This window comes from Spermophilus citellus (assembly GCF_964194105.1).
Source record: "Spermophilus citellus genome assembly, chromosome: 8".
NCBI lineage: Eukaryota > Metazoa > Chordata > Mammalia > Rodentia > Sciuridae > Spermophilus > Spermophilus citellus.
Window position 1 is genome coordinate 57,889,430 of NC_138189.1, and position 26,293 is coordinate 57,915,722.

A 26,293-nucleotide genomic window follows, 5' to 3' on the forward strand; every position below is an offset into this window, starting at 1 on the left:
CAGATGGCTAACATATGCAAGGGATCTAGTCAAACAATTTTTTTGGCAAGAATCTTATGATTTTGTAATCAGCTGGGAGCCAATGAAATACAAAGATGAATCTAGTTAATATTCTACAATTATTGGTTAAAGAAGTATATTAGGGCTAATTTCCCTGCATTCATCCTACTTTTTCTATCAATCCCACAAGCCTTTGGCACAATGAAGTGGGTAACCTTTATTTCCCTTCTCTTTCTCTTCAGCTCTGCTTATTCCAGGGGTGTGTTTCATTGAGAAGCAGGTAAGAATTCATTTTTTTCTATTGTACAACTTTTCTTTTCCTAATAAAATTTCAGTAAGCCCCGCATATTTAAATAATTAAGTTTTACTTTAGCATTTTTTTCTACAATGTGATGATTTTTTTTTTTTTTGGTAAATCCTTATGTGGTTTTTTAATTAATATAGTTCAATTATCTTAAGTAGAAACAACACTGTGAGAACCACTTAGTGAATGTAATTTCTTTTCTCTCATGAAGGAATGCCAGGCAGAGTGACTTACACTTCATAGAACAGAGAAGAAGATAGGATTCACATCTATCTCTAAGACCTACGTAATGCACCTTGCTTTATTTAAAGTAAAAAAAAATCCTGTGTTATTAATATGATAAATAAGTTTCCATTTGTATTTACTTTTAAATTGTCTTCCCAGTTGCTGTTCATAGGCAGTACAAGACCATTAGATCTTATTCCCATTAGAAAACAAATTTATGAATATTTAATGATATTTAAAATAATATTCTTAGTGATTGAATAATTCTTCTTTAAATGCAGAATTAGTTCACCATCCTAAGATTTTCTGCAGTAATCAGAATCCAATATTTTGAAGCAAATAAATAACCTAAGTTAAATGAAAAGAAATAGTAGAATCTAATTAATTGTTTTCTTCAATACTTAAATATATCTTGTGTTTTTTTCTCTCCTTTCCCCTAGACAAAAGTGAGATTATTACTCGATTTAAAGGACTGGGAGAGCAACATTTCAAAGGCCTGTAAGTTAAAATACAGAAGGGTCAAATTTAATGTTTCTGATTTGCATTGATTATTACTCTAAAGGTCTTATATTCTCCTGTCATCAGGGTCTATATTCCAGAGCAGTGTTGCCCCATAGAACTTTATGCACTAATGAAAATATTCTGTATCAGTCTAATATGGTTGCCACTGGTCCATATGTGGCTATTGAGTACTTTAAGTATGTCAAATGCAATGGAGGAATAAAATGTCAAATTGTATTAAAGTTTAGTTAAATTGCATTTAAGTGTGTAAATTCAAATTAATTTAAAGTTAAATATAATTTTCATTAAGTTAAAATAATTTAAATATATAGAGTCACATATGGCTAATGGCTACTGTATTGGATAGTTAAAATCTGGAATTATCATACTACTCAGAAACTCTGGTAGAATGATGGAAGGAACTAACATATGGTTCTGCTGGCAGCTCACTTACTAACTCCCCTTTACATAGCAAATTGTTCTGTGGTTTCTTGGGAACATTTTAATATTTTTGAAATCTAGTAAAAATTGATAGTCTATTTTTTAAAGATCATTACCTTCCTACAGCCTAGTTTAATGAGGTATGCATTTTTGTTTTAAATAACTCAAAGGACTTCTGCAAAGCCTACTCTTGACAATCAGATCTAATTAGTACACAGTTGTTTGTTTTTCTTATGTATGTGCATCTACTGACATGCACTCATACATATTTGGACATGGTGGAAATACTATCCTTCCTGTCTAGGAATATGTGCCTGCTTAGACCCTACATAATACCTCATATGAATAGGCTTTCTGTATAATTATAAGAAAGATATAGAAAACATAGACTATAGACACAGATGTGATTTGCTCTCTAGCATAACAACTTGTTTTATATCAAATTTTTATTGTGCTACATATTTCTGTTTTTATTTTATTTTATTTTTTTTGTGTGTGTTTTGTTTCAGGGTACTGCTTACCTTTTCTCAGTATCTCCAGAAGACTGCATATGATGATCTTGCAAAATTCACAACTGAAGTGACTGACTTGGCAAAAGCATGTTTTGCTGATGATTCAGGGGCAGATTGTAACAAACCACTTGTAAATTCTGATTTTGAGGACTTTTTTTTCCCCTTTAAGTTATTATGAGTATTTCAAAGGAAAGATTCTTTTAAAACATTATTATTAAGTAACAGAATTTGTAAGCTACACTTAAAAGTTTCATATGGACTCATGTCATTCACTGTTACTTTGGGGACCAAGATGTTGTGGGTACACCCACAGTTTTCAGAACATTTCCTCATTGAGACCACACATGACAGTCGCTGTGTATTTAAATGGCAATTTGCATTTGTAAGCATCTCTTTTCAAAATTAGAAGTTTGGTTTCTTTTCATAGAGGCTAATAGTGATAATATATTTTTGTGTATGTATTAACTTTGTTTTATTGTGGTTAGAACACTTGACATGAGTTCTATCTTCTTAAGATTTTATGTGTGAAATACATTATTAGTGACTAGAGGTACAATATTATGCAGTAGATCATTATGAAGCCAGATTTAAAGTTAGGTAGTCAGTGTAGTTAGGTAAATCAGGTCTAAAATGGAGGCCATGAGGATGAATTCCCGGAAAAGTTGAGCAACTCTTGAAATGTTAATGAAGTCCAGGAACCAGCCCCCAGTAGATTTGAAGATAGCCCATCCCAAAGAAATGTTAATGAACAGCCCCAGCAGATTTGAAGATAGCCCATCCCAAAGAAATGTTAAATCCTTCCTGCCCAGATTACTTCTTTGGTCCACCTGTGTCCCACCCCTAGGGCCTTCCCACCTACATCACCGAAAACTATAAAATGGAGAGACAACGGATTCCATCTCTTGGGTCCCCTTCTTCCTCTGGGAGAAGTCTTTTCTGCTGTCCTTTAATAAACTTCTAATTTCTACTCTGACCTTGCCTCGGAATGCTTCTCTGGTGTTATTCTTCAACATTGGGGAAGCAAGGACTCGACACTGGTCAACAGCGGTAACAATTACAGTTTATTCATCTTGCTTAAGTGAAATTTTATGCCATTTGACTAGTAAAGCCCATTTCCTCCTTTTCCTAGCCCCTGGCAGTCATCTTTCTATTCTTTGATTCTGTGAATTTGGCTATTTTAGATCCTCATATTAACAGAATCATCCAGTGTTTGTCTTTCTGTGATTGGTTTATTGCACTTAGTACAACATCCTCAAAGATTATCTACATTAATTCCAATTTCAGAATTTCCTTCTTTTAAAGGACGAATAGTATTCCCTTGTATATAGATACTACATTTTATTTATCCATGCAATCACATTTTCTTTATCCATTCATTTGTTGATGGACACTTCAGTTATTCCTATACCTTGACTATTGTAAATAATGCCTGACTGAATATAGGAGTGTTAATATCTCTTTGAGGTAATAACATGATTTTTATATTCAGAAAGCACCAACTGATTTATATGCTAACTTTATTACCTGGGTGAAATAACAGTAATATTTTTTCATTATTTTAGGGTCATTGATTGTTTTTTCTTTTCTTTCTTTCTTTTTTTTTTTTGATTCGGGGGGATTGAACCCAAGGCTTTGTGCTTGTGAGACAAGCACCCTGTCAACTGAGCTATACTTCCAGCCCCTAGGGTCATTGATATTTTAAAATACAATAAAAAAGCAAGGTACTCAATCTCTCTGAAGAACTTGAACGTTTGCTTTTCCAAATACATCTTCAAAATATGAGGTCTATGTTTCTCTCACCACTCAATCTATATATACCTCTCTGTGAGATAGGCTAGTTTTTGTCATTTATTTACTTTGTTTTACTGCTCTTGTTTCTCTCTGGATGTATCACTCTTTACTGCAGAATACGTATTTTAACTTCCCCCAATATTCTAGTTCTACATATTAATTTTTAAAATTACATTAAAAAATAATAAATTCTGTCTAGACTAGTGTACTTTCCCCAGGGTTACAATGACTTATATAATAAAAATGAATGAGGAGTAAAAAGATTTATTTAATGGGTGATGTACTTTGAGACAAATATTTTTATAATGAAAAATTCTATATTTTAATGCAATAACAATGTGCAGTAGATTTATGTTACTCCTTAATTTTTAAATGATGTCTTCTAAAAAGCTGGGTCTCTCAGAAAGAAGTATATTAAATGAGAAAGTATCTGAGTACTTCCTTCTTCAGATGAATTCACTTGTTGCACTTCAGGCTAGTTTCCCTAGTGACAGGTAACAAGCAGAGAAAGGTAACATTCCTTAAAGTCATCAACTCTCTTTTTGTCCTTCAGTTTTATTCATCATAAGTAATACTGTGGCAGTTGATTTTTATGACAATTACACATAGATAGTCAAATCAAGGGAATTAAATGGGGGAAGTGAATTTTTGTATAATATCCTTTTTTGATGGTTAAATTTTTTATAAATGTATTAATTTATTTTAATTAGATATACATGACAGCAGAATGCATTTTGATTCATTGTACACAATTGTAGCACACCTCTTCATTTCTCTGATTGTACTCGATGTAGCATCGCACTATATGTGTGGTCATACATGTACCCAGGTAATAATGTCCATCACATTCCACCATATTTCCTGTCCTCATACCTCCTCCCCTCTCCACTCTCCCCTTTGCCCATTCAAAGTTCCTCCATTTTTCCCATGCCCCTCCTCACCTGTTATGGATCAGCATCCACTTATCAGAGAGAACATTAGGCCTTTGGTTTTTTGGGATTGGCTTACTTTGCTTAGCATGATATTGTCCAACTCCATACATTTACCAGCAAATGCCATAATTTTATTCCAATGCTGAGAAATATTCCATTGTGTATATATACCAAAGTTTATTTATCAATGGATATATATGTATCCATTGATAAATATATATCCATTATGTATTTATACCAAAGTTTCTTTATCCATTCATCTATTGAAAGGCTTCTAGGTTGCTTCCACAGTTTATAGTGAATTGAACTGCTATAAACATTAATGTGGCTACATTACTATAGTATGCTGATTATAAGTCCTTTGGGTATAGAACAAGGAGTGGGATAGTGGGTCAAATGGTGATGGGTTTAAAATTTTGTATTTAAGATTATTTATATTTAAATTCATGTTTCAACTCATACATTAAAATTACACATATTCACATACATGATATACCACACATATTTGCAATATAGATGATTTTATCACCAAGCTTTATCTGTATGTTAAATTTTTATAGTGTTCTTTGGCAATAAAGAAAATAGAGTCCTGCCAATTAATGTGTAGGTTGCTCTCTTTCATTTAGGATACTATTTTTGGAGAGAAAACATGCACAATTGTCATTCTTCGTGATACCTATGGTGAGATGGCTGACTGCTGTGATAAACAAGACATTAAGAGATACCATTGTCTTGTAAAGTATAAAGACAAGAAGCTCAACCTCCCTCCACTTGATTTAAAAATATACTGATGCGTTACCTTTGAAGAGAGTAGCCAGAAGATTTGGGGACAGTAAGTTATCTATGTTTCAAAATTAAAAATTAAGGAATAAGTCAATACTCATTACAATAAGTATCATACCACAAACCATTTCCAACATTAAGACTTGGAAGTTTTGATCTCATGTTGAGTTTTAAAGAAAAAATATTTCACACCATGAAATTCAACATAACCAAAAATATGATCAAAGATAATTGATCTTGAAACAGGATATGATCCATATTAAAATTTGAAATATGCATATTTTAAAAGATTCTGAAGAAATATATAGTTATTCTTAGGATTGATTTCATTTTAGCCAGCAATATTATATCACCCCAATTTAACCATTTATATATGATTCACATACATGCATATCACAAATTCATCCTTTCTTTTCACTGACTTAAAGAATGACAAAGACAAGGCTATCAGACACAAATTGAGCTTCAATGGTAAATTATGTTTTGGGGTTTTGGAAGCTCTGGGGAGAATGTTGATTGTAATTGTTTCTGTAATATTGTGTGGTATGGAAAAGTGACTTACTATTATCCTTTTTTAAATGTTAGGTTTTTATATGAAATTTCCAGAAGACATCCTTACTTCAGTGGCCCAGAACTCATTTACTTTGCTGAAAAGTTTAAAAACTATCTGACAGAATGTTGCCCAGCTGCTGATAAAGGAGAATGCCTGACCCCAAAGATATTTTCTAAAAAGAAGAATAAAAGAACCAGTTCATAATACAACCTCAGATTCTGAACATCTTGTGGCTGGCTAAACCTTAATCTCCTAAAGAAAATCCCCTCCATGTTCAAAAGAGCCTTCCTTACTCTTATGTCCCCCAAAGAAATTTTATTCTCTTTGAAGGCCTTTCCTATTCTTCCTTCCTCCTTCTGAGCTTTACCAGTGCTGATCTGATGGAGGGAATCAACATAGTTAAATGCCCTGCTCCTCTCTATGGTGAGGATCTCTATAGTGAAGTGTTTGTCAAATTGTACAGCAAGGGCCCATAGTTTTGTTTTCTTTTTCATGAGATTTTTTGTTGAAGAGGGAATTCAAAGTAGAGTATATTACTGCAACTAGAAGCAAGAGATCATTTATTCCTTCCATATGTATTTATTGTGTGCCTCATTCTGTTTTCTGAGGAGTTGATTGATGTTGTCAGAGGAGGGACTTACATGGATTATGCACAAAACTAAGAAGTCGGCTAAATTTTATGTTTGAGGGATATTAAGGTTCACTTTCTCTTTCAGAAGCCTGTTCTCTGGCAATGTGTCTATGCTGGTTTTAACTACTCAGAGGCTTCCATTATGACGAGGCTAATTTTTCCTTTTACATAGCAAAATAATTATTTCCCAAAGGGAGTATGTGGGAATTTAGATTGAATGTGGCATAGTCTCATCTGAGTTTATGAAGTTGTGTTTTGTACAGAAATTTTCTTTTCTGCATTTTTTTTCAAACTGCTTTCTTTCTGTAGATTGAGTGTATGAGGAAGATAATACTGCTTTTTTCCGCCAAAATATAAATTCAAGTGTAGCATTATTGAGAAATCCGGAGAAACAGCTTTCAAAGCATGGTAAATATTTTTTAACATAATTTGGTGTGAATTTATAAAAATGTAAAAGTGATAATGATTCCATTGACAAAAGTATATATTTATGTGTCATTTCTCCCAGTGCTTATAAATATAGTTTGTTGTTGTATAAAAGGTAGAAAATTCTTAGAAGTTAAAATCATAATATAACTAATAACTTCCCATTATTTTCTGTCTTACTTTTCTATGTTGTTAAAGAATTTGGAATACATCATATTTTTTGTCCTAAAAAGAAAGACATATAAATTCTACTTTTTTATTAAGACTAGGAATCACACTCTAATAGTCAATTTTTTTAATAGAGCTTTACTCAGTGTCTTTTATTTAATTTTATTCTGAAGCATCTACTTCTCTTGTTATGTCCTATAATTAAATTCAGTCACCAAGTAAGCCTAAGTTACTACTTGTAGTTTTTGCCTAGCTCCAACTCTGGTCTTAATCTTGTATTTTTGCTTGGGCCTCTGTTTTTATACTATTTAGTTGATTCTGGGAACATCCTTCAGTATTAAGAACAATATTACCTGCCCTTCTAACCCCTCACTTGTCAGAAAATAATGAATCAATAGAACAGGAGATAAAATTAAAATAATAGACATTATGCATGCTTTTTAATAACTGTCAGTTGAAATATCTTTGCTTATCATTGTTACCGTCCAAACCATAAAAACCAAACAAAATGATAAACAAAATGCCCCTAAAGTGAACCAATGCACATTACACGGGCAATGATTGGTTCCGGGAAAGAAGTCTCTATTTCTGTATTTAGACAGCCCTGAAATGATTTTGGAAAAGAATGATGACATTAGCCTTTTATATCTTGTCATAGAGCATTGAGGCTGTGCTGGATCAATTTCTTGGTAAAAGTATGTTTAATAAAAACTCCATCATTATGTAGATGTTATGAAATTAGTTTTCTTGAAGAATTTTAGTAGTCAGGAAAAATGGTTTTAATGAAGGAAAAAAGAGTAACTGGAGTTTGTGTGATATTTCTCAGTTGTAAAATATTTTCACATGTATTATCTAATTTAATCTTCAAATTAGTTCTTCAATTTAACATAATGTTGTGACACTGAGAAGGCTAAAGCTCAGAGAAGTTAAGTAACTTGCCTAGGTATTACTGCTAAGAAGATATGAAATCAGATCTGGAAGTCAGAGCTGGGCTCTGTACCTCATGCCCCTCATACTGTTGCCCCTTTCAGCATTCCTCTTTGATTGTTGATTTTATACATCATTAGCTTTCCACTCACCACACATTGTTTTAAAAATTTTTTTTCTTATAATATTTTTTGAATTGTCAATAGACCTTTATTTTATTTATTTATATGTGGTGCTGAGAACCGAACCCAGGGCCTCACTTGTCCTAGGCAAGTGCTCTACCACTTAGCCACAACACCAGCCCCCACCACACACTCTTAAAAATGTAATTTGAAGTAAACAAGGAAAAAAAAAGATCACCATTTGGTTCAGCTCTAACATTAAAATAACAAATGAATTTAAAATTTTTTCTATAGGTTAGTCTGTTTTGAATTTTTTTTTGTTATAAATAGCATTTCATAGGGCTTTCACATTGCCTGATAATAATATATTGATGGGGGGATTTCCTTTTCAGGGAAGTAGCTCGTCTAAGCCAGAGTTTTCCCAAAGCTGACTTTACTGACATAACCAAAATGGCAGCAGATCTTAACAAAATCCACATGGAATCCTGCAAGGGTGATCAGATTGAATGTGCACATGACAGGGTAAAGAGCCATTAATTTTCCTTTTTTAGCTTACATTCTTAAGTGTGTAGAATAGATGTACTTAGCATCATTGGAGACAACTGGCTGTAGTTTACGTGGTCTTCTGGGCTTTCATTTGCTCTTCTCCAAGCTTTCCTTTCTCTATGGTACTTTCTTGTAAACCCTACTATCCTAATTACTAAATGACCTGAAAAACTCTTTCACCTATTTGTAACCTTTTTCAGTCATATTCTGAGAATCTAGGCTGAAAGTGAAGGAGAACAGCTGGTTGCTAACATATTTGTGGTTGGGGAAGACTGGGTTGGAGAAGGGCCATTTTTCTCAAGAGACCTTTGGAAAGGATGCATTTTTCCCCTCTATGTTGTCTCCTTTCATTAAGTGTTTTCCCAAACATGATCTCTTTCCCCAAATTTGTAGTATTGTCTCTCTTTCTTCAAAGATTAAAAATAATGACCATATATCAGAATCATGAGCTTTCAGATTTTAAGAAATTTAAGACAGATATTCTACACATATAAGCAAAACTCATGATTGTCATCTTGACTCATTTGTTAAAAATCTTTCTTGCTTTACTTAGTTATTTGGTTTCAAAATGCTTGCATTTACTTTGAGGGAAATATTTGAAAAAGTAGCATGGAGTTTTAATTTAAAAAACAAATGCCTCAACAGTAGAAATATAAAATTAATAAATAACTGAGATTAATTAATTATAATAAACAAACAAATGATAACTGGTTCCTAACTAGTTTATTTTGATCAAGTAGGTGTGTTTTAGTAGCTTAGAGCCTCAGAAATACTGACAGAGGATATGTGTTCATAGAAGACACATTGGTTGTGAATGAACCAATACAGTGATTGTGTTCTGCCACATCAAAGTCTGGAGAGAAAGTGTAGCAATGCCAATTTATGTTGAACAATGTTGACCTCCTCACAGGTAACCCTTTTCAAGTACAATTTCGATAATCAAGATACAGTCTCCAAGAAAGTGGGAGAATGTTGTGCTAAGCAGGAGTTGGAAAGATCCCACTGCATTGCTGAACTGGAAGAGGATGACAAGCCTGCTGACTTTCCCTCAGTAACAGCTGATTTTGCTGAGGATAAGGATGTTTACAAAAACTATGCTGAGGCAAAAAGATATCTTCTTGGGCACGTAAGTTAGATGAGGAATTAGCCTTTCGTAGCTCTTGATTTAGGAAGATCATGATTTTTGAAGATATGGTAGGCTTTCCTTTTGAGTTACTACAGTTTCCATGTTGCCCAGGATGCTTCTTTGACCCATTGTTTCCCAGTCTTTAAAGGTTAAAAAAATTAAATAATTTCATACACTGTCATTCAGTAAATATTCATGGTAAAAGTTCAATGTTCCTTACTCCTTAGGAACATTGCTAGAAATATTTCTAGAAATATTTTTTATGTATACAAATTATGTATATAACATTTATTTGTTCAATCATTCATTAAAAGGGTACTTCTTAAATATCTAAAATATATATGAACTTATATTGCCTATCAATCATCTATCTACTCATCTATCTCTATCTATCCACCTGTGTGTTGACAGCAAAGATATATAAAAAGAAGTATAGAATATAACACTAGGAGTTTCATACTTGGATGAAAAGGCTAAAAGTTCAGTAGTATGACAAGACAGTTAAATAACAAATGATTATATATGATCAGTAAGAATGATAAGTTTTACAATTTTATTGTTGGATTACACTAGCTACTTTTGCACTAAATTATATTTACTAAAATGATGTATCATATAAGATTTCAATGATATAAAGAGGAAAAAGAAAATTTCAAGAATATATCTCTGTCTAGGACAATATTTTGAGATATAATACAAATCAAACTATAAAATACATAAAAATTACAGGTATGATTTATGATATATTTAAGATGTGTCAGGCAGTATATGTTTTGCACACATTGTGTCATGATTTCTACTCATAATCTAACACATGAGATGAATGTTATTATCATTCCCAATCTATAGAGGAGGAAACTAAGGCACTTTAGTATTAATAAGTTGCCTAATGTAATAGAGTAAAATAAGTGGCAGAACCAGAAATTGAGCTCAAGAAGGAACCCAAGTCTTTTGCCACTAAGCTTCACTGCATGGGGATTTGTCAAATTCAGACCCTGGGGAGATGAATTACACTTGGAGTGAGTTAAGTACATATTCTTTCTCATTGGTTCAACTAAATCTATGTTTCTCTTATTTAGGTTTTTGTATGAATATTCAAGAAGGCACCCTGAGTATGGTTCCCTCTTGCTGCTGAGAATTGCCAAGGTTTATGAAGCCAAACTCAAGAAGTGCTGTGCTGAAGCTGATCCTCCTGCATGCTATGGCAAAGTGGTAGGTGTCCTGCAGGAAAAGAAGAATACAGCTCTTTGCTGATTCTAATAATGAGAAAGAAAAACAATGCAAGACTAAAATGATACACAGTACAATTTTTAGATCTTTTCTTGAGATGGATTCCGTTCTGTGCTCTTAAACATTTTAGAAAAATAGCCTTAAATAGAATGGTTAATAAATTTTAGAACAGTTGGTCTAGAAAAGAAAGATATAAAGACAGTAATCTCTAATTTCACAAAATCTTGGCCATCATTTCTTTGTTTTCCATGTTCCTGAGAACCAAATAAGATCAGGTAAATTTAAATGTCAATTAAAAGAGATGTAACTTAGATATGAAAAAGGTTAACCTGACCCAAGATTATATCAAGTACTGGAGGTAATATCTTAAGGGAGGTTATGAAACTTATTTCTTTAGAATATTTAAAAATCTTTTTGAGAAGGTTTAGGAACTGTTTTACAAGATGATAAGTTAGAATATACCTGTTCTGGAAGATTTTAGGGGTGTCTACTAGTATATGTTAAAGGTTTAAAAACTGTTATAGAATCAGAGAAAGACTTTCTTTCCTCTACCAAGAAGCTGCTGTATGCCAGGCACCGTCCTGCAACTGATGCTGAGGGCAACATTCCTCAGAGAGCTGAGGATCCAACTGGGGAGATGGTCTAATAATAATAATAGCAATAATACTCAGGACCAACATTTATTGGCCTTTTACTATGTACTAGGTGCTATTTTAAATTCATTAGCTTAGTTGATTCCCAGCGTAATTCTGGGTGGTGAGCACTACTTTTACCTCTATTGTGAAGATGAGGATTCTGAATCTCAGAACTGGTAAGTAAAGCTGCACCACTGGAAAATGAGTCAGGTGGCCTGGCTCCAAAGCCAGCCACTGATCTCTGAGGCTGAAGATTCTTAACTACGTGCACTATACAGTCTTGTCAAATAAGAGAAACAATTTGATGTGATGTGACAGATGTGGCACTGAACATCTACTCGTGGCTTTGGGCAGAAAGAAGGAAGGGGTAAAAAGTGACCAGCATCTGGTCCTCAGAAGGAAATATAAATGGAGTCTTTTATGTTCCAGTTTGTGGAATTTGAGCTTCTTGTGACTGAGCCTCAGAATATAGTCAAGCAAAGCTGTGATCTCTATGAGCAGCTTGGGGAATATAAGTTCCAAAATGCGTAAGTAGTTTTGTTTATTTTTGCTGACTTTTTTCCTTGACCAATTTGCTATTATTTAATACTTCATATATAGGCTGCCTAGCATATGACTTTTAATAGCAAAGATACACATATATTTCTTTTTTTTAAAGAGAGAGAGAGAGAGAGAGAGAGAGAGAGAGAGAGAGAGAGAGAATTTTTTAATATTTATTTTTTAGTTTTTTTGGTGGACACAACATCTTTGTTTTTTTTTTTTTTTTTGTGGTGCTGAGGATCGAACCCAAGCCGCACGCATGCCAGGCGAGCATGCTACCGCTTGAGCCACATCCCCAGCCCCAAACACATATATTTCTAACCTCTCTTTATGAAGAAAGTCTGGAGAGTAGAGAAAATATAGTCAATGGGATGCAGAGACCTCTATTTGTGTACAGTTTTTAAAAATGGTCTCTTGAGACTGGGAGTATGTAGGCTGGGAGGGTTAGTGACAAATATTGGCTCATCTACTGGGGGTGTTCCTTGAAGATTAAGGGATAGTTTGTGAGTAAATGAACCCTAGCAGCATTTTACAGAGCAGGAAGTAGTAGGCCTTGAATAGCAGTAGTTCAAGAAGTAATATAAAAGCTGAACACAAAAACATGACAAAAATATGGACTTAGATAATATGGGAAATTGCATTCCTATTGGTCCATTGGTGGGAAGAGTGGATGTTCAGAAGATACATTAGACTTTGATGGTCATGACCTTGTTTTCCTGTGGAATTTCCCTCCCTAGAAGAGATAGAGACAAAAGTGCATGCTGAAGTAATATCCCCATTTAATAGGCCCTTATGTGTGGAGGAAAAGTCAAGAAAGAAGAAGGGACACATGGTTCAGTAGGAATTTATTGTGCAGTTTATATACACCGTTAGCACTCTTTTAACTATAGCTCAGGGCTAACAATAATGAATAATACATGGATTCTTCCATTAAGTAGATTACAGTCTTACATTGACTTTACATGGTGATTTTGATTCTTTATAAGTGATTCTTACATGCTGGATAATATGACTTGTTCATTGCCTATATTATCACTTTCAATTTAATCCTTGCACCATTCCTATTGAGGCAGGTATATTTGCTCCCATTTTTCACCTACATCTTTCAAATTTATCATAGTCCTGATTTATGTTATACTCTTAAAAGAATTTAATGAAACGAAGATGCAATAATAAGTATACTAATGCCACTGGATTATAATAAAGTAGCTAACCTTCCTGAGATTATATGGTGCAGGTGGTATTCTAAGCCATGTTTAATAAATGGTCAGGATAAAGTCTTTTTCTGACACTAAGCCGTCATCCTGAAGATGAAGATAATTTTTGGTAGCAGGTATTGGGGATTGAATGCTGGGGAGCTTTACCACTGAGCTACAACCCTATTCTTCAAAAAAAAAAATTTTTTTTTTGAGACAGAGTTTTGCTAAGTTGTTTAAGCTCTCACTAAATTGCTGAAGCTGGCCTCAAAATTGTAATTTTCTTGTCTCAGCCTCCTGAGCAACTGTCCTGCATAACTGCACTTGACTTATACAAACATAATTCTATGATTGACAAATAAGAACACATTAGTTGATTTTAGTTTTATTTGAATTTTCTCTGCTGATATACTGTATTAGAAAAAGACAGTTACTTGTTTGTCTAAATACACATGGACTTTTTTTTCCCCAACAGATTTTTAATTCGTTACACTTAGAAAACACTCCAGGTGTCAACTCCAACTCTTGTGGAGGCTTCAAGAGACTTAGGAAGAGTGTCCGACAAATGCTGTAAGCTTTCTGAAAAACACAGAATGCCCTGTATTGAAGACTATGTGAGTCTTTTAATATATAATAATTTTAATACTGACTTATCATCTTATGAAATTGACAAAGCTACCTTTCAGAGGCAGGAGTGGACTAATATGTGAACTTTACTAACAGGGATGCATCTGTATGTAAGTATTTTTGTATATGTGTGTGGTGGTGGCAGTCAGAACTTGGTCCACCTATATTATCCTGACTACCAAAGTTAGAATTTAGATAAGATCTCAAAACTTAAACTTATTAGTTTTTTAAAGGATCCCCGAGTTTTCAGTCTTCTGGTATTTTCTAAATTTTTACTTTCTTTGGGGTCTCAGTTTCATATGCCAGTATAAGACTCCTTCGTCCCTATCTAACACAGATACCAGGACATATCATCTCCAATTATTTTGATGAATTATTTTCTCATATTACTCTTCATATGTAGACTTACTTATAAAAGAGATAACTTTAGGGGCTGGGGATGTGGCTCAAGCGGTAGCGCGCTCGCCTGGCATGCGTGCGGCCCGGGTTCGATTCTCAGCACCACATACAAACAAAGATGTTGTGTCCACCGATAACTAAAAAATAAATATTAAAAAAAATTCTCTCTCTCTCTTTAAAAAAAAAAAGAGACAACTTTAAAGAGTCCCTAATATTAAGTTCCAAAAATAGTCATTTGCTTCCTTTGGATTCATTGTTAGTAGTTTGATATGTCAGTCCTTTGGGTGCGTGGGAAAATGAGTGTTCATGGAAAACCTTCAATTTTACCTCTTTTGAATTTCTGCTTTCCTTCCTGTTCTTCAGCTGTCTGCAGTCCTGAATTCATTGTGTGTGTGATGCATGAGAAGAATCCAGTGAGTGAGAGTCACCAAATGCTGCTCTGAGTCCTTCCTTAACAAATGGATATGCCTTTCGGCTCTACAAGTTGATGACACATATGCTCCCAAAGAATTTAATGCTGAAACATTCACCTTCCATGCAGATATATGCACACTTCTGGAGACTGAGCAACAAATCAAGAAACAAATGTGAGCAGTATTTTATTATCACATGTTTGTAGTCTTGATAATGAGAACTGTTAATTAAAAGGAGCAAACTGTCTCATGTAATGATTATATTCCTTAGAGGAAAGTACTTAATTAAGTATTGGCCTTATTAAGTTGATAAAATTGTCAAGAAAAAAATGAATGGCTTTTTCCCCTTAGAGGGCAAAAACTATATTAGACTCTTACCTGCATCATAGTGATATTTTGGATGAAAACCATAGTAGAATAAGATCATTGGCTAGGTCCAGTAGAAAAGGATGAACATTTAACTGATGAATTTGTGTCCAGAGCAAAGTAGTTGTATAAATCACAGGGGGATTTATTTCTAGGCATGAAGGGTACTCAAAGTTTGTTCTAGAGTGACTCCACACGTGAGACAAAACCCTGTAATGTGACTTTTGAGAATGACAATTGAATAAAAACATCTAGAAAATGTGAGTTTTGAAGCTTCACTCCCCAATGCACAGGGTGAGAATAGCATGCACTTTAGCAAGAGAAAGTTGCTGTCATCTCTGGTGGCCTGTAATCATGGTTAGGAGTTAAAAATAATAATACAAAACCTATTATTCCCACACAACACACTCTCTGTATCTATTGTCTTTTCAGATGTCAATGAAGGAGAACCACTGCCTTACACTTGTTTGGACAGTCTTAACTCTTGTAAACTCCCCATAATTAACCTTTAATAGGACAAATTTCACAGACCAACTTTAAAGATTTTTATAGAAGAAGATTTTACTGAAATTCAAGGTCATTAAAAATTTAGGGATTATTTAAAACCCTTTAATATCTGTAAAATTCAATGTGACATAACTTCTACAATTTTAACGTCTAAATGCTATGACATATGCTTTCTGGAGATCTACTGAAACTATGTAAAACATTGAGTGATTTGCACTGATTATCTTATTTGATCCTCCCACCAGCCCTAGCAAAGTGGATTTTATTATCCTCACATGAGTTTAGAATGGTTTGCCTGACCTCAAACCCAGAGCTGCCTGGCTCCAAGATCTATAATCTTTTTTTGGTACTGAAGATTGAACCAGGGGTGCTTAACCATTGATCCATATCCCCAATTCTCTTTTATATTTTATTAAGAGACAGGGTCTTGCTGAATTGCTTAGGGCCTCACTAAGTTGCTGAGGCTGGCTTTGGACTGAGGTCCTTCTGCTTCAGCCTCCTGAACTGCTGGGATTACAGGTGTGTACCATGGTGTCCCACAAGATTCATAATCTTAAATGATGGCACTGATATTCTTATTGTCTTAATTTTTCTTTGTGTCATTAAACTTTTTCTTGCTGTTTCTTTCATTTTCTGTTCAAATGCAGAGCACTTGCTGAGCTGGTGAAACACAAGCCCACAGCAACAATGGATCAACTGAAAACCGTGATGGGGGATTTTGGAGCTTTTCTAGAAAAGTGCTGCAAGGCTGATGACAAGGAGGCCTGCTTCTCTGAGGAGGTGCTGGAGCTGCTTTCATTTTAATATTTCCAACTTTCATTTTTGTGCATTTGGTCAGGTCAGAGGTTAGGGATTTAGGTTTTGAAAGATGCGTGGAACAGAGATCTTATTCTATGAACAATTGTCTTACAAAACGAGTTTAGTAGTTCTTGGTTTTATCTCCTGCTGCACTGTGGAATACTATTAAATTTTTGTAATGTCTCTTCTGTTCCAAATTTGTAATCGGTATAAATAGATAGACATATTTATAAGGCCTAAAATGTTTTGGCCAGTAAAGCAAAGCATTAATTTATTTAAACATTTTTCTGAAAAGTGCTGGTTTCTCCTTTAATTGAATTTTATAACATTTAAATATCAAAATCATTTAATAGTTACTTCTATGGCCTGACTCTCTCTCTCTCTCTCTCTCTCTCTCTCAACCATCTCAGGATGGTTGTTGCTGAACTTCCTTGTAGTGATCCTGGTAGTAAATGACAATTGCATGTACAATCACTTATTTTTTGTATAACCTGCTATTTTTGTATTCTATGGTAATGCTAATATTTTCTCAACATCTGTCATTTCTTTGTATTCAGGACCCAAAATTGATTGCTGCAAGTAAAGCTGCCTTAACATAAAAACATCACAAGCATCTCAGGTAATTATACTTTAGATTTTTAAAAAAGTAATTATAATTACTATTATTAAAAAAAAAAAAGATGACTGAACACTTGTCAAGAGCCATATGGACAAGCACCAAACACTACTCTTAGCTCTTTATATATATTAACTTATATAATTATCAAAATAATGTCTGAGTTGGGTACTCTTGTTATTATTATTTTGTAGATGAATAAATGGACACATAGATAAAAGGGTAGGTTACATAATTTATCTACTTAAGGGGCAACCAAGATAGTAAGAGGTAGAGTCATACTTCAAAATTCCAGCAAGAGCTTAAGAGTTTACCAATTTCCTCTTCTGATATATGTGACCTGTGTGCAGAGTCCTCTCAGTGATGCCTCACGAGCAGAGACTCTAGGTATTAGAACTATATGAAAGAACATTTTTGCAGATTAAAAACATCAATGAATATCAGTGGATTCACACAGTTCAACCTAAATACAATTCAATAAGGGATCTATCCTATATGAACCTGTACTATAGAATGAATAATGTGCTGCTAAATTTTCAACATGTTAATGTGCTAAAGTACAATAGAATTTCTCTTCTTATGACAAAAGGCCCACTTTAAAACATACATATTTGAGCATAAACATGCTTGACTATGTTTTTGGTTAATATTTTGCAGCAGAATATAAAAAATAGAATAGCACTGAAAAAAAATATTGGTAAAACCAGGTTGTTTAACCATATAATAATTCTTACTTGTGCATTCAAGCCAAGAATAGCCGTTTTGTATCTCCAAAATTTGGTCATTCTCAAATGTGATGTGTTTCAGTCCTAAGTGGAAAAATTTCTTCCTAGGGTTCCAAATCTGAGCTTTTTTGTTTAGGTATGACTTAGGTAAGAGTAGGTGCTAGATAGCCCTGAGGAGTGGTGATAGAGGCCTCTTGAGTCGGGTGGAACCAGTGATGAAGAGGGGGCCTCACTACATGTTGGTGTGTCCTGTGCCCTGGTCCAACAGAAAGGGAACCCAGCCAAGCCTTGGAAGGTTTAAATTGTTTCTGCTGGTGGAAATCGCCGAAAGACAACTGAAGCAATTTAGCATTAGTTGTAACAGATTGGAAAAATGTATGATGTCTTATAAATAACTCTTTTATTTTCTCCTTTTGTTTTCCAGCCTGCCCAGAGAAGAAGAGAAAGAAGCTAAGACTTTATTCATCTGTTTGTCTTATCTGTTGGTGTAAAAATCAACATTCTAAGAAACATAACTTTCTTCAAACATTTGTCCTCTTTGCTCTATGTTATAATTAATAAAAAATAAAAAGAATCTAATATTGTGGTCAGGACTGTTATTTTCCAAAAGTGTGTTTCCATCCTGAAAATTTTGTGGATCTGTGAAAGTTTCAATTTTCTGTCTCTCACCCCACTTCAGCAGAGGACTTCTAGTTCCTTAGAGGCTACTTCATGAAAAGAAATGTTAATTCTCATCTGAGTTATGGATTATAAACATTCAAAATAGCATTTTAACATTATGAAAGAATAACACCTGTGGCAAGGGTAGGGCATTTACAGCCTGCCCCTTCCTTTTTTACTACTGGGACTCTCTGACTACTAGGGAGGGACAAAAGAGATGGAGATGACTTTAAAGGTGGCTAATTAAATTTAAAAAGCATGACTTTCTTGGAAAAATTTAAGACAATTTAGAATGCCAATACACGAAACCCATAATAAGTTTTAGAGAAGCATTATTGGAAGAAGAGGTTGGGTGATCTGGAGGTACTTATACCCAGGAGTGATTAAACTATATTGCACTAATGAAGTATAAGTGTCTTTATAAGTTTCTTGTAAAGAAGTTGAGATGCTATACCCAATCTGGGCCTCTTTTCCTTTTTCCCGGAAGTAATTACTCATCTCGTACTTTTACCTAGGAGTTTAAATACTTAGTCATTTATAGTCTTATTAGTTTGAACATTTTATATTGACTTGCTTACTATTTCACAACTTGTTCTTAATAAATAGTGCTTTATAGTTTCATTTGAAGACTGATGCTTGCACAAATTAAAAAAAAAAAAGTTCCCTTTTCTTCTTGTTTTGTTCTGTACTCCCACATCCCATGCCTCCATCCCTGTGCAACCCCTGCTTTGGCCTCAGGTCAAATGAATCAAACACTTAACACATTTGTTGCAACCATCCCCAAAGCAGGAAAGAGCCTAGAGGGGAGAATGAAGACTGGGGTCTCTAACTGAAGACCTGAGCAGCAGACCTGAAAATTCTGAGCAAGATGCTGCCCCTGAGCTGTACCCAGATGAGACAAGTCTAGGTAGCTTCTCTGGATGGCATTGCCAGCACTTCCAGTCACAGGCATCCAAGGGGGACTTAAAACTTTTTGGGAAAATATGTTCCAAATGCACATTCCTTGAGCCCCAGTTTTTCCTGCTTCCCATAGGGTCAGCCAGATTCCTAGAGAAAATCAGACAGTCTGAGCACAAGGAGTCTGGGGCCTGGCTCTGGTTCCAAAAAGGTGGCCTGGAAGATGTATCAATCCCTTGTCTGTCTGTCCCAGTATTTATTCTGCTGTATGACGTAGGATACTGGACCACCAATATGGTATAGGTCCACTGATTATGTGGACCTGTGTGTGAAAAGCTATTCTTATATCAGGAGGCACATGATATATCAGTGTGCTCTGTCACTAGAGATGTCAGATTGATCACTTCACCATGGTTCTCCATTGTAATATTAGTTTCCTCCATTACATATTCTAGTTTGGGGAAGAGTGTAAGTAAATTCAGTCCATACTCAAATGAGGGAGGGAAGGGGATTAGGCTTCTGGAATTCTCCATAAATTATTTAGAATTTTTCTGTAAGAAAGTTTTATTATTTATTTATTCAATTGTTTATATCAATGTAAACTCATCTATATTTGTCTTATACTTTGGGCTATGATCCAATGCTACATTTCTTATTGCTCAAATTATTCCAGATTTTGCTATTGAGACTATTTTCAGTTTGACTCCTGTATCCCTCTAACATGCCCCCATACTTTGTTTTTTGAGTACCTTTTCCTTCCTAGCATTATAATATGCTGAGAATTCATTTTATAGTTTCCCTTCTCAGGTGCCTGAAATAGCCATTTCTCCAAAGGAAGCCTGGTTCTTTTTATTAAAGAATGGTATTACAAAGATATGAGTACTGGTTGTATTCACTGCTAATGATGTATCACTGCTTCTAGAGCTAAGAAATTTAGATATGTATACTAATCCTTATATAAATATACACTTATGAATAATTGCATCTCTCTATCTATCTATCTATCTATCTATCTATCTATCTACAAGTATGAAGTCATTACTGATGTCTCTGACCCTAATTCAGAACTACAAATTTATTCCTGCCCTTATCCTTGTCCATTTGTAACACCCTTCTTTGATAACAAGAGCTAATCTCTCTCTACCCTCTATTTACTTATCTGTTCAAGTCTAGGGTAATTGAGAAGGAGTTTCAGAATTATTGATCCACGCCTCCACCCAAATCAAATTTAATACATAAAGCACAGTATTTAGTATTTATGTACAGTTCCTTTTGTCTTTAGCTTTAGAGTTTTCAGTCAAAACATTGCTTTTAAAAATTACTTATATCAGCTCCATTTATGCTTTACCCTCTTCTGAAGTTAGGGCAGGTGATTTGACATTGAACAAAAGATGAATTTAGGTTTCTAGCTTTGACTGACTCTTGGACTTAAGCTGACTGACCTATTCAGCACTCCTTTCCTGTATTTTAGCAGAGCAGCCTCTATGGACAGTACAGGTAGGTGGTATGTGTCTTTTGCCCAATGCAATCTACCAATGGCATCCAGGATGGTCACTTCAATCTCTCCACAAGCTCCACATTAAGTGTCTTGAAGTTTTTAGGGTGGACTTGACCATCTCTTCCAAGGGCTTTGGAGACCATTGATCAGCCATGTCAGTGGGACCTTCTAGTTTATATCCTCTCTTGGCTTTACATTGTTACACTGTACTTCCCCAGATTGGTCTTAAGCCCCAGAAATATCTCTTACAGTAAAGTGGTGAGTTTTCTCACTTTACTATAGGTCTTCATCTATCCTCTTTTTGGCAGCTATATAAGGTAGGAGTGGAATGATCGCTGAAAGGGATCACATTCCATGATTCTGTGATAGTGATTCTTAGGTTTAAGAGTTTAGAGGAAAACCTGGTTAGAAGATGTGTTGTTCTTTGTTCTTGCTAAAAAAATCTTAAAGATAAATTTACTATGATTAGAGACTTGCACTTGTAGTTCTCATCGAGTGATTGAAAGTCAGAATTCATGGTAGCATAACCAATGAAAATGGTCATAAATAATGATGTAACCAGCATTAAATTAAATAAATGATAATAGAGAACTGTAGGGAAAAGAAGATTTATTTATGTCAATACAAACAGATTTCCAAAACCATTAAGATATTGCTACATTTTTCTTGAGATAAGAAATACAAAAATTAGCCAAGAATGTGATGGATTTAATAGTGAAGAAGAAAGTATAGTCATGCATTGTATTATAAGGTTTTAGTTAAAGATAGTATACATATACAATGGTGGTTCCATAAGATTATAATGGAGCTGAAATATTCCTATTGTCTGGTGATGTTGCAGCAGTCACAGCATCATAGTGCAATCACACAAACTTTAAATCACAGAATCATAACTTACTCCTGGACTTCCAAAGTAGAAAATATGGCAAATTGAATTGCATGCATTTTGGATCATGAAAATTTATGCTTTAAGATAATAATAATAAGTTTATTTAAATATGTGAAATAATGAAAATTACCCCTAAATTAAATTTATCATGAACTGAATATTCAAAACTGTCAGACATAGTAATGTACCATATGGTGGTTTCACTTTTGCATCACTCTAATTGATCTAGGGTTATTCAGATTACCTCTCTTGGGTGAGTAATTGATGAATAAATAGATGAATACTTGCCTGGCACCAAAGAAATTACTTTAATATTTTGAGATATATCTTGGGAAAGGAAACATCTTCTAATGAAAGATTTGTATCATTTAATAGAATGCAACTTATGATGATTGATGGATAGGTGGAATAATAGCATCTTGTTCAATTTATTGAATTCCTGTGAACCTGGTGTTATTTCTTCAACACTAGACAATGGAGCAGTTATCTGATAAATAACTTAAAAAATGTTGACTGCAAGTGGTAGGTCACTTTCCATTACTTTTTCTCTTCACTCAGGTTACACAGTTACATTTTTTCCAAATTTCTTTATTCATTTATTTAGGCAAATGATATCTATTCTCTACAGATTGATTCCTTAAAAATCTGGTCTTAGGAGTCTCAAGAGAAGATTTGAATTAAGGAGCCAGTATCACTGGGAAGTAAGGAGTTGAATGACTGAAGTGTTAGAAATGAGAGAGAAGGAGCCCATCCTGTTTGAGTGCAGAAAGGCCCTCACCCACCTCAAGTGGATTAATTTGGTTGGTGATTTGAAGAGCTACACAATTGAGTATCAGGAGTCACATGCCTCTTCCAATAATCAAAAGGGACCCCAGCAAGGTAGATATACACTCTCAAGTTTCCATTAATATTAGTCCAAGTTTTGAGGGTTGGCACAAGAGCACTACGCAAAGGCTAAAAATGAATGGAGTACAGAATTTAACTCCAATGGCTATTAAGGATAACACATACCAAATTAAGATGACTCTGCCCTATGGGAAAAACAATCCCTTAATATTTAAAATTTCAATATTAAAAAACTTGTAGAATACCACTAACACTAGGTAGGTATTAACTCCTCTACTTCTTCTCACTGCCTGAAGGATTGACTCTTCTATACTTGGAACAGTATAGATGACAGAGCTGGCCTTGTTAACTTTGTCATGATGAATTATTTGAAATAAAACTGACTCAATATAAGGATGACCACAAAATATTGAGGATGGGAGTGCAAATGCATTATGAATCTCTTTATTATTTCTCTCATGGCAGAAATTGTGAAGCCACAGTTAAATGTTACATATTTCTTAATTACCACAGAATATTTGCACATATGTTATGTTTTCTATGGTACCTGATAAGTAAGAGCATTTTTCTAAATAAAGAGGACTTGTTTAGAAATACAATGTCTATGTTCTGGGAAATGGTATAATTTGCTTAATAATGATAGATAATTAAGCTTTTAAGTCATGTATTTCCCATGAGAAGAATATTGATAGGTTCTGTGTGTGAGTGTGTGTGTGTGTGTGTGTGTGTGTGTGTGTGTGTGTGTGTCTTATTCTGCTCAGACTGCCATAAAAAGATACTGCAGCCTAGGTGACAAATAAAGGAAATTTATTTTCTCAGTTTTATAGACTCAAAAGTTTAAGGTAAAGATTCTAGAAAAGGTCATTTTTTGGTGAGGGTTTTCTTTCTAGTTTATATATGGCCTTCTTTTTGCTGTTGCCTCATAAATCAAGGTATCTTCCTGATGTCTCTTCTGAGGAAGGAACTAATCTTACCACAAAGCCCTAACCACAATTATCTCTCAAAGGTGCCATCACAACGGGAATTAAGACTTTAACAAATGAGTTATGGGGGTACACAAATAGTCTACAACAGAGTGTGAACTTTCTGGACTATGTAGGGATTTTTCTGAATCACTTATAACAATGAGCTATCACTTAATTTTGTTAAGTGCTATATTTGAATATATGTGTCCCTCTAAAATTCATACATTGGGACCTAATACACAGTATGATACATAGAACATTTTTGGATGTGATTAAGTCACAAGGCAGAACGCTTATTAATATATTAAGTACTTCTAAAAAAGAGGTTGAAGGGCATGTTCTAGCTCCTTTTGCCTTTCCATCCCTTCTGCCATGTGGGCATTATGATGGCACCATCTATAGAGAATAGACCTTCACCATACATTGAATCTGCTCATACCTTGATCTTGGACTTCCCAGAATGCCAGAGAAATACATTTTATTTTGTTGTGGTTTTACAGACAAAGATACTAAGGAAAGCGGGGGGACCAGTGGTTATGCTGATGATGGTATAAGACCAGACATTCCTTTTGTCATTTTTTTGTACTGTGTCATAGCTATAGAATAGGAGAAGAGAGGGTCTTCATATGAAAAAGTCATTACATGTACTTAGGAAGGACTTTTCTGTGCAAGTTATTATTCTAGGATTTTAGAAGACACTTTCAAAACATGGTGCTTCCCTCAGGTAGTTTATGATTTGAGTATGCAAACCAGTTCTGCTCTAGAAGGACCCATGCCTAGCCTATCATGAGCAGACAACCCAGATAAAAACTAATGGCGTTAATAAAACTTACTTTTGGTGAAACTTATTTCCAATTGGTCTTTCATTTACTTTTCTGTATCTCTGCTTAACCTATATTGATGGGTTGTTTCACCTTATTGAACTCGAGACATTTTATCCTTTTAAGTTTGACAAGCAGATTGATTGCCTAATGTGACTCTGACCCCTTTTTCTCTGTTCCTGGTGTAGAGCAAGAAAAAAAAAAGCACCCCCCTAAAAATCAAAGGTAAAACACTTTGATGAAGGAAAACAGTCTTTTTGTGTGTGTTAGCAAAATACTTTGACAAAAAATGTGAAAGGTGAAATCTCCTCTGGAGCATAATCTAGATGGGATCAAATTAAACAGAGGGGAGGATTGTTTTTTCTGCTTGAAGTCAGAATGAGGAGAGGGAGTGTGAACACCAGGGCTATATGGGAAGAATTAAGGAAAAAGTAACCAGGCAGGAAGCTCTATGTGAAGAACTGATGGTATTTATACAGCTGAAAAGATCTTTTCATGCTTGATTTCTAGTTCTTTGATGCAAACTTGTATTGGTATATCTTTGAAAAAGTGATTGAGGGGGTATCCAATATGGAGTTCAGGACAGAGAAGAGATAGCAAATAAAAGACAGGTAAAGAGAATTTAACAGCACTGGAGAATGAGTGCTTAAAGAAGTCAAGGATAAATGCAGACATTCCTTCTTATCCCAGAGTTCTTGGAAATGAAGCTATAGTGGTGGTTATTCTGTTTCCCCCCCCATAAATGGATGAAACATTACATTTATATTAGGATAAATGTAAATAAATCTTAAGGCACAAGAAGGTCCTAGTGGGTTAAAGGATTTGGGGTCAACCATCCTGTTGACCTTTGGGTTATATCTGCTCTACACAGAGTTAATTTAAAAAAAAAAATTTCGGTTTGGTTACACATGAACACAATATCTTTATTTTTTTGTTTGTTTATTTTTATGTGGTGCTGAGGATTGAACCCAGTTCCTCACACATCTGAGGCAAGTGCTCTGCCATTGAGCCACAACCCCAACACCCACAGAGTTAATTTTAAGCTCTGCAACTGGCAACCAAGTTCAATGACTTTAACTCAAGACCCTAGGTACCATTCCCTTCTCAGATCTGTGCTGATCTGAACCCTGAATATTATAGAAAATATGAATACAAACATTTCAGTAATGTTTTATAGCAAGATGAATATGATATCATTCATTTGGTCAAAGAATAAGAACAATTAGTGCATAAATTTTGACAATAATTTTTTTCAGCACCATTCAATTTATATTTATAAAGATTAGGCCTGTGTAAGATGTGCTAAGCAATATAAGAATATTCAGGAAAAATGACTAGCTCACAAATGACAATGAATAAAGGTTAAGTAAGAATTTCCATGAGAAGGCAACCTAAATAATGCTGAAACTTGTGAAAGGTGAGAGGGACCTTCTCTAGTTCAGGAGTAATCAGAAATATGCTTGTGGAGAGTTAGCTACAGGCCTTAAAGGGTGGATTCAGTTTTTATAAGCACTGAAGGGAAAGGGGAGTAGAAATTAAAAAGAAAATACACTTTCAAACAACAAACCAGTCACACCAGTACACATGGAAATGAAATGGACCCCTGATAAGCATGAAAGAAGAGAAGGCATTTTCTAGCAAACCAGATATTCAGCTAAACTGTTCTGAGAAAGAATT

At 34.5% G+C, this 26,293-nt stretch overlaps 1 protein-coding gene across 1 annotated transcript; it reads left to right on the forward strand.

Annotated features, from left to right (window-relative positions):
* Nucleotides 1–201: 201 nt before the first annotated feature.
* ALB (albumin) lies at nt 202–18,567 on the forward strand (the record flags this gene model as incomplete). Its single annotated transcript, XM_081304358.1, is given in 17 exon segments — nt 202–263; nt 1,981–2,113; nt 6,983–7,021; nt 7,023–7,081; nt 8,709–8,838; nt 9,773–9,967; nt 9,969–9,988; nt 11,068–11,200; nt 12,283–12,380; nt 14,065–14,083; nt 14,087–14,203; nt 14,979–15,002; nt 15,005–15,036; nt 15,038–15,202; nt 16,549–16,681; nt 17,257–17,318; nt 18,465–18,567. Coding segments are annotated over 16 exon segments (1,401 nt in total). The 3' UTR covers nt 17,299–17,318; nt 18,465–18,567.
* Between the last annotated feature and the right edge of the window lie 7,726 nt (nt 18,568–26,293).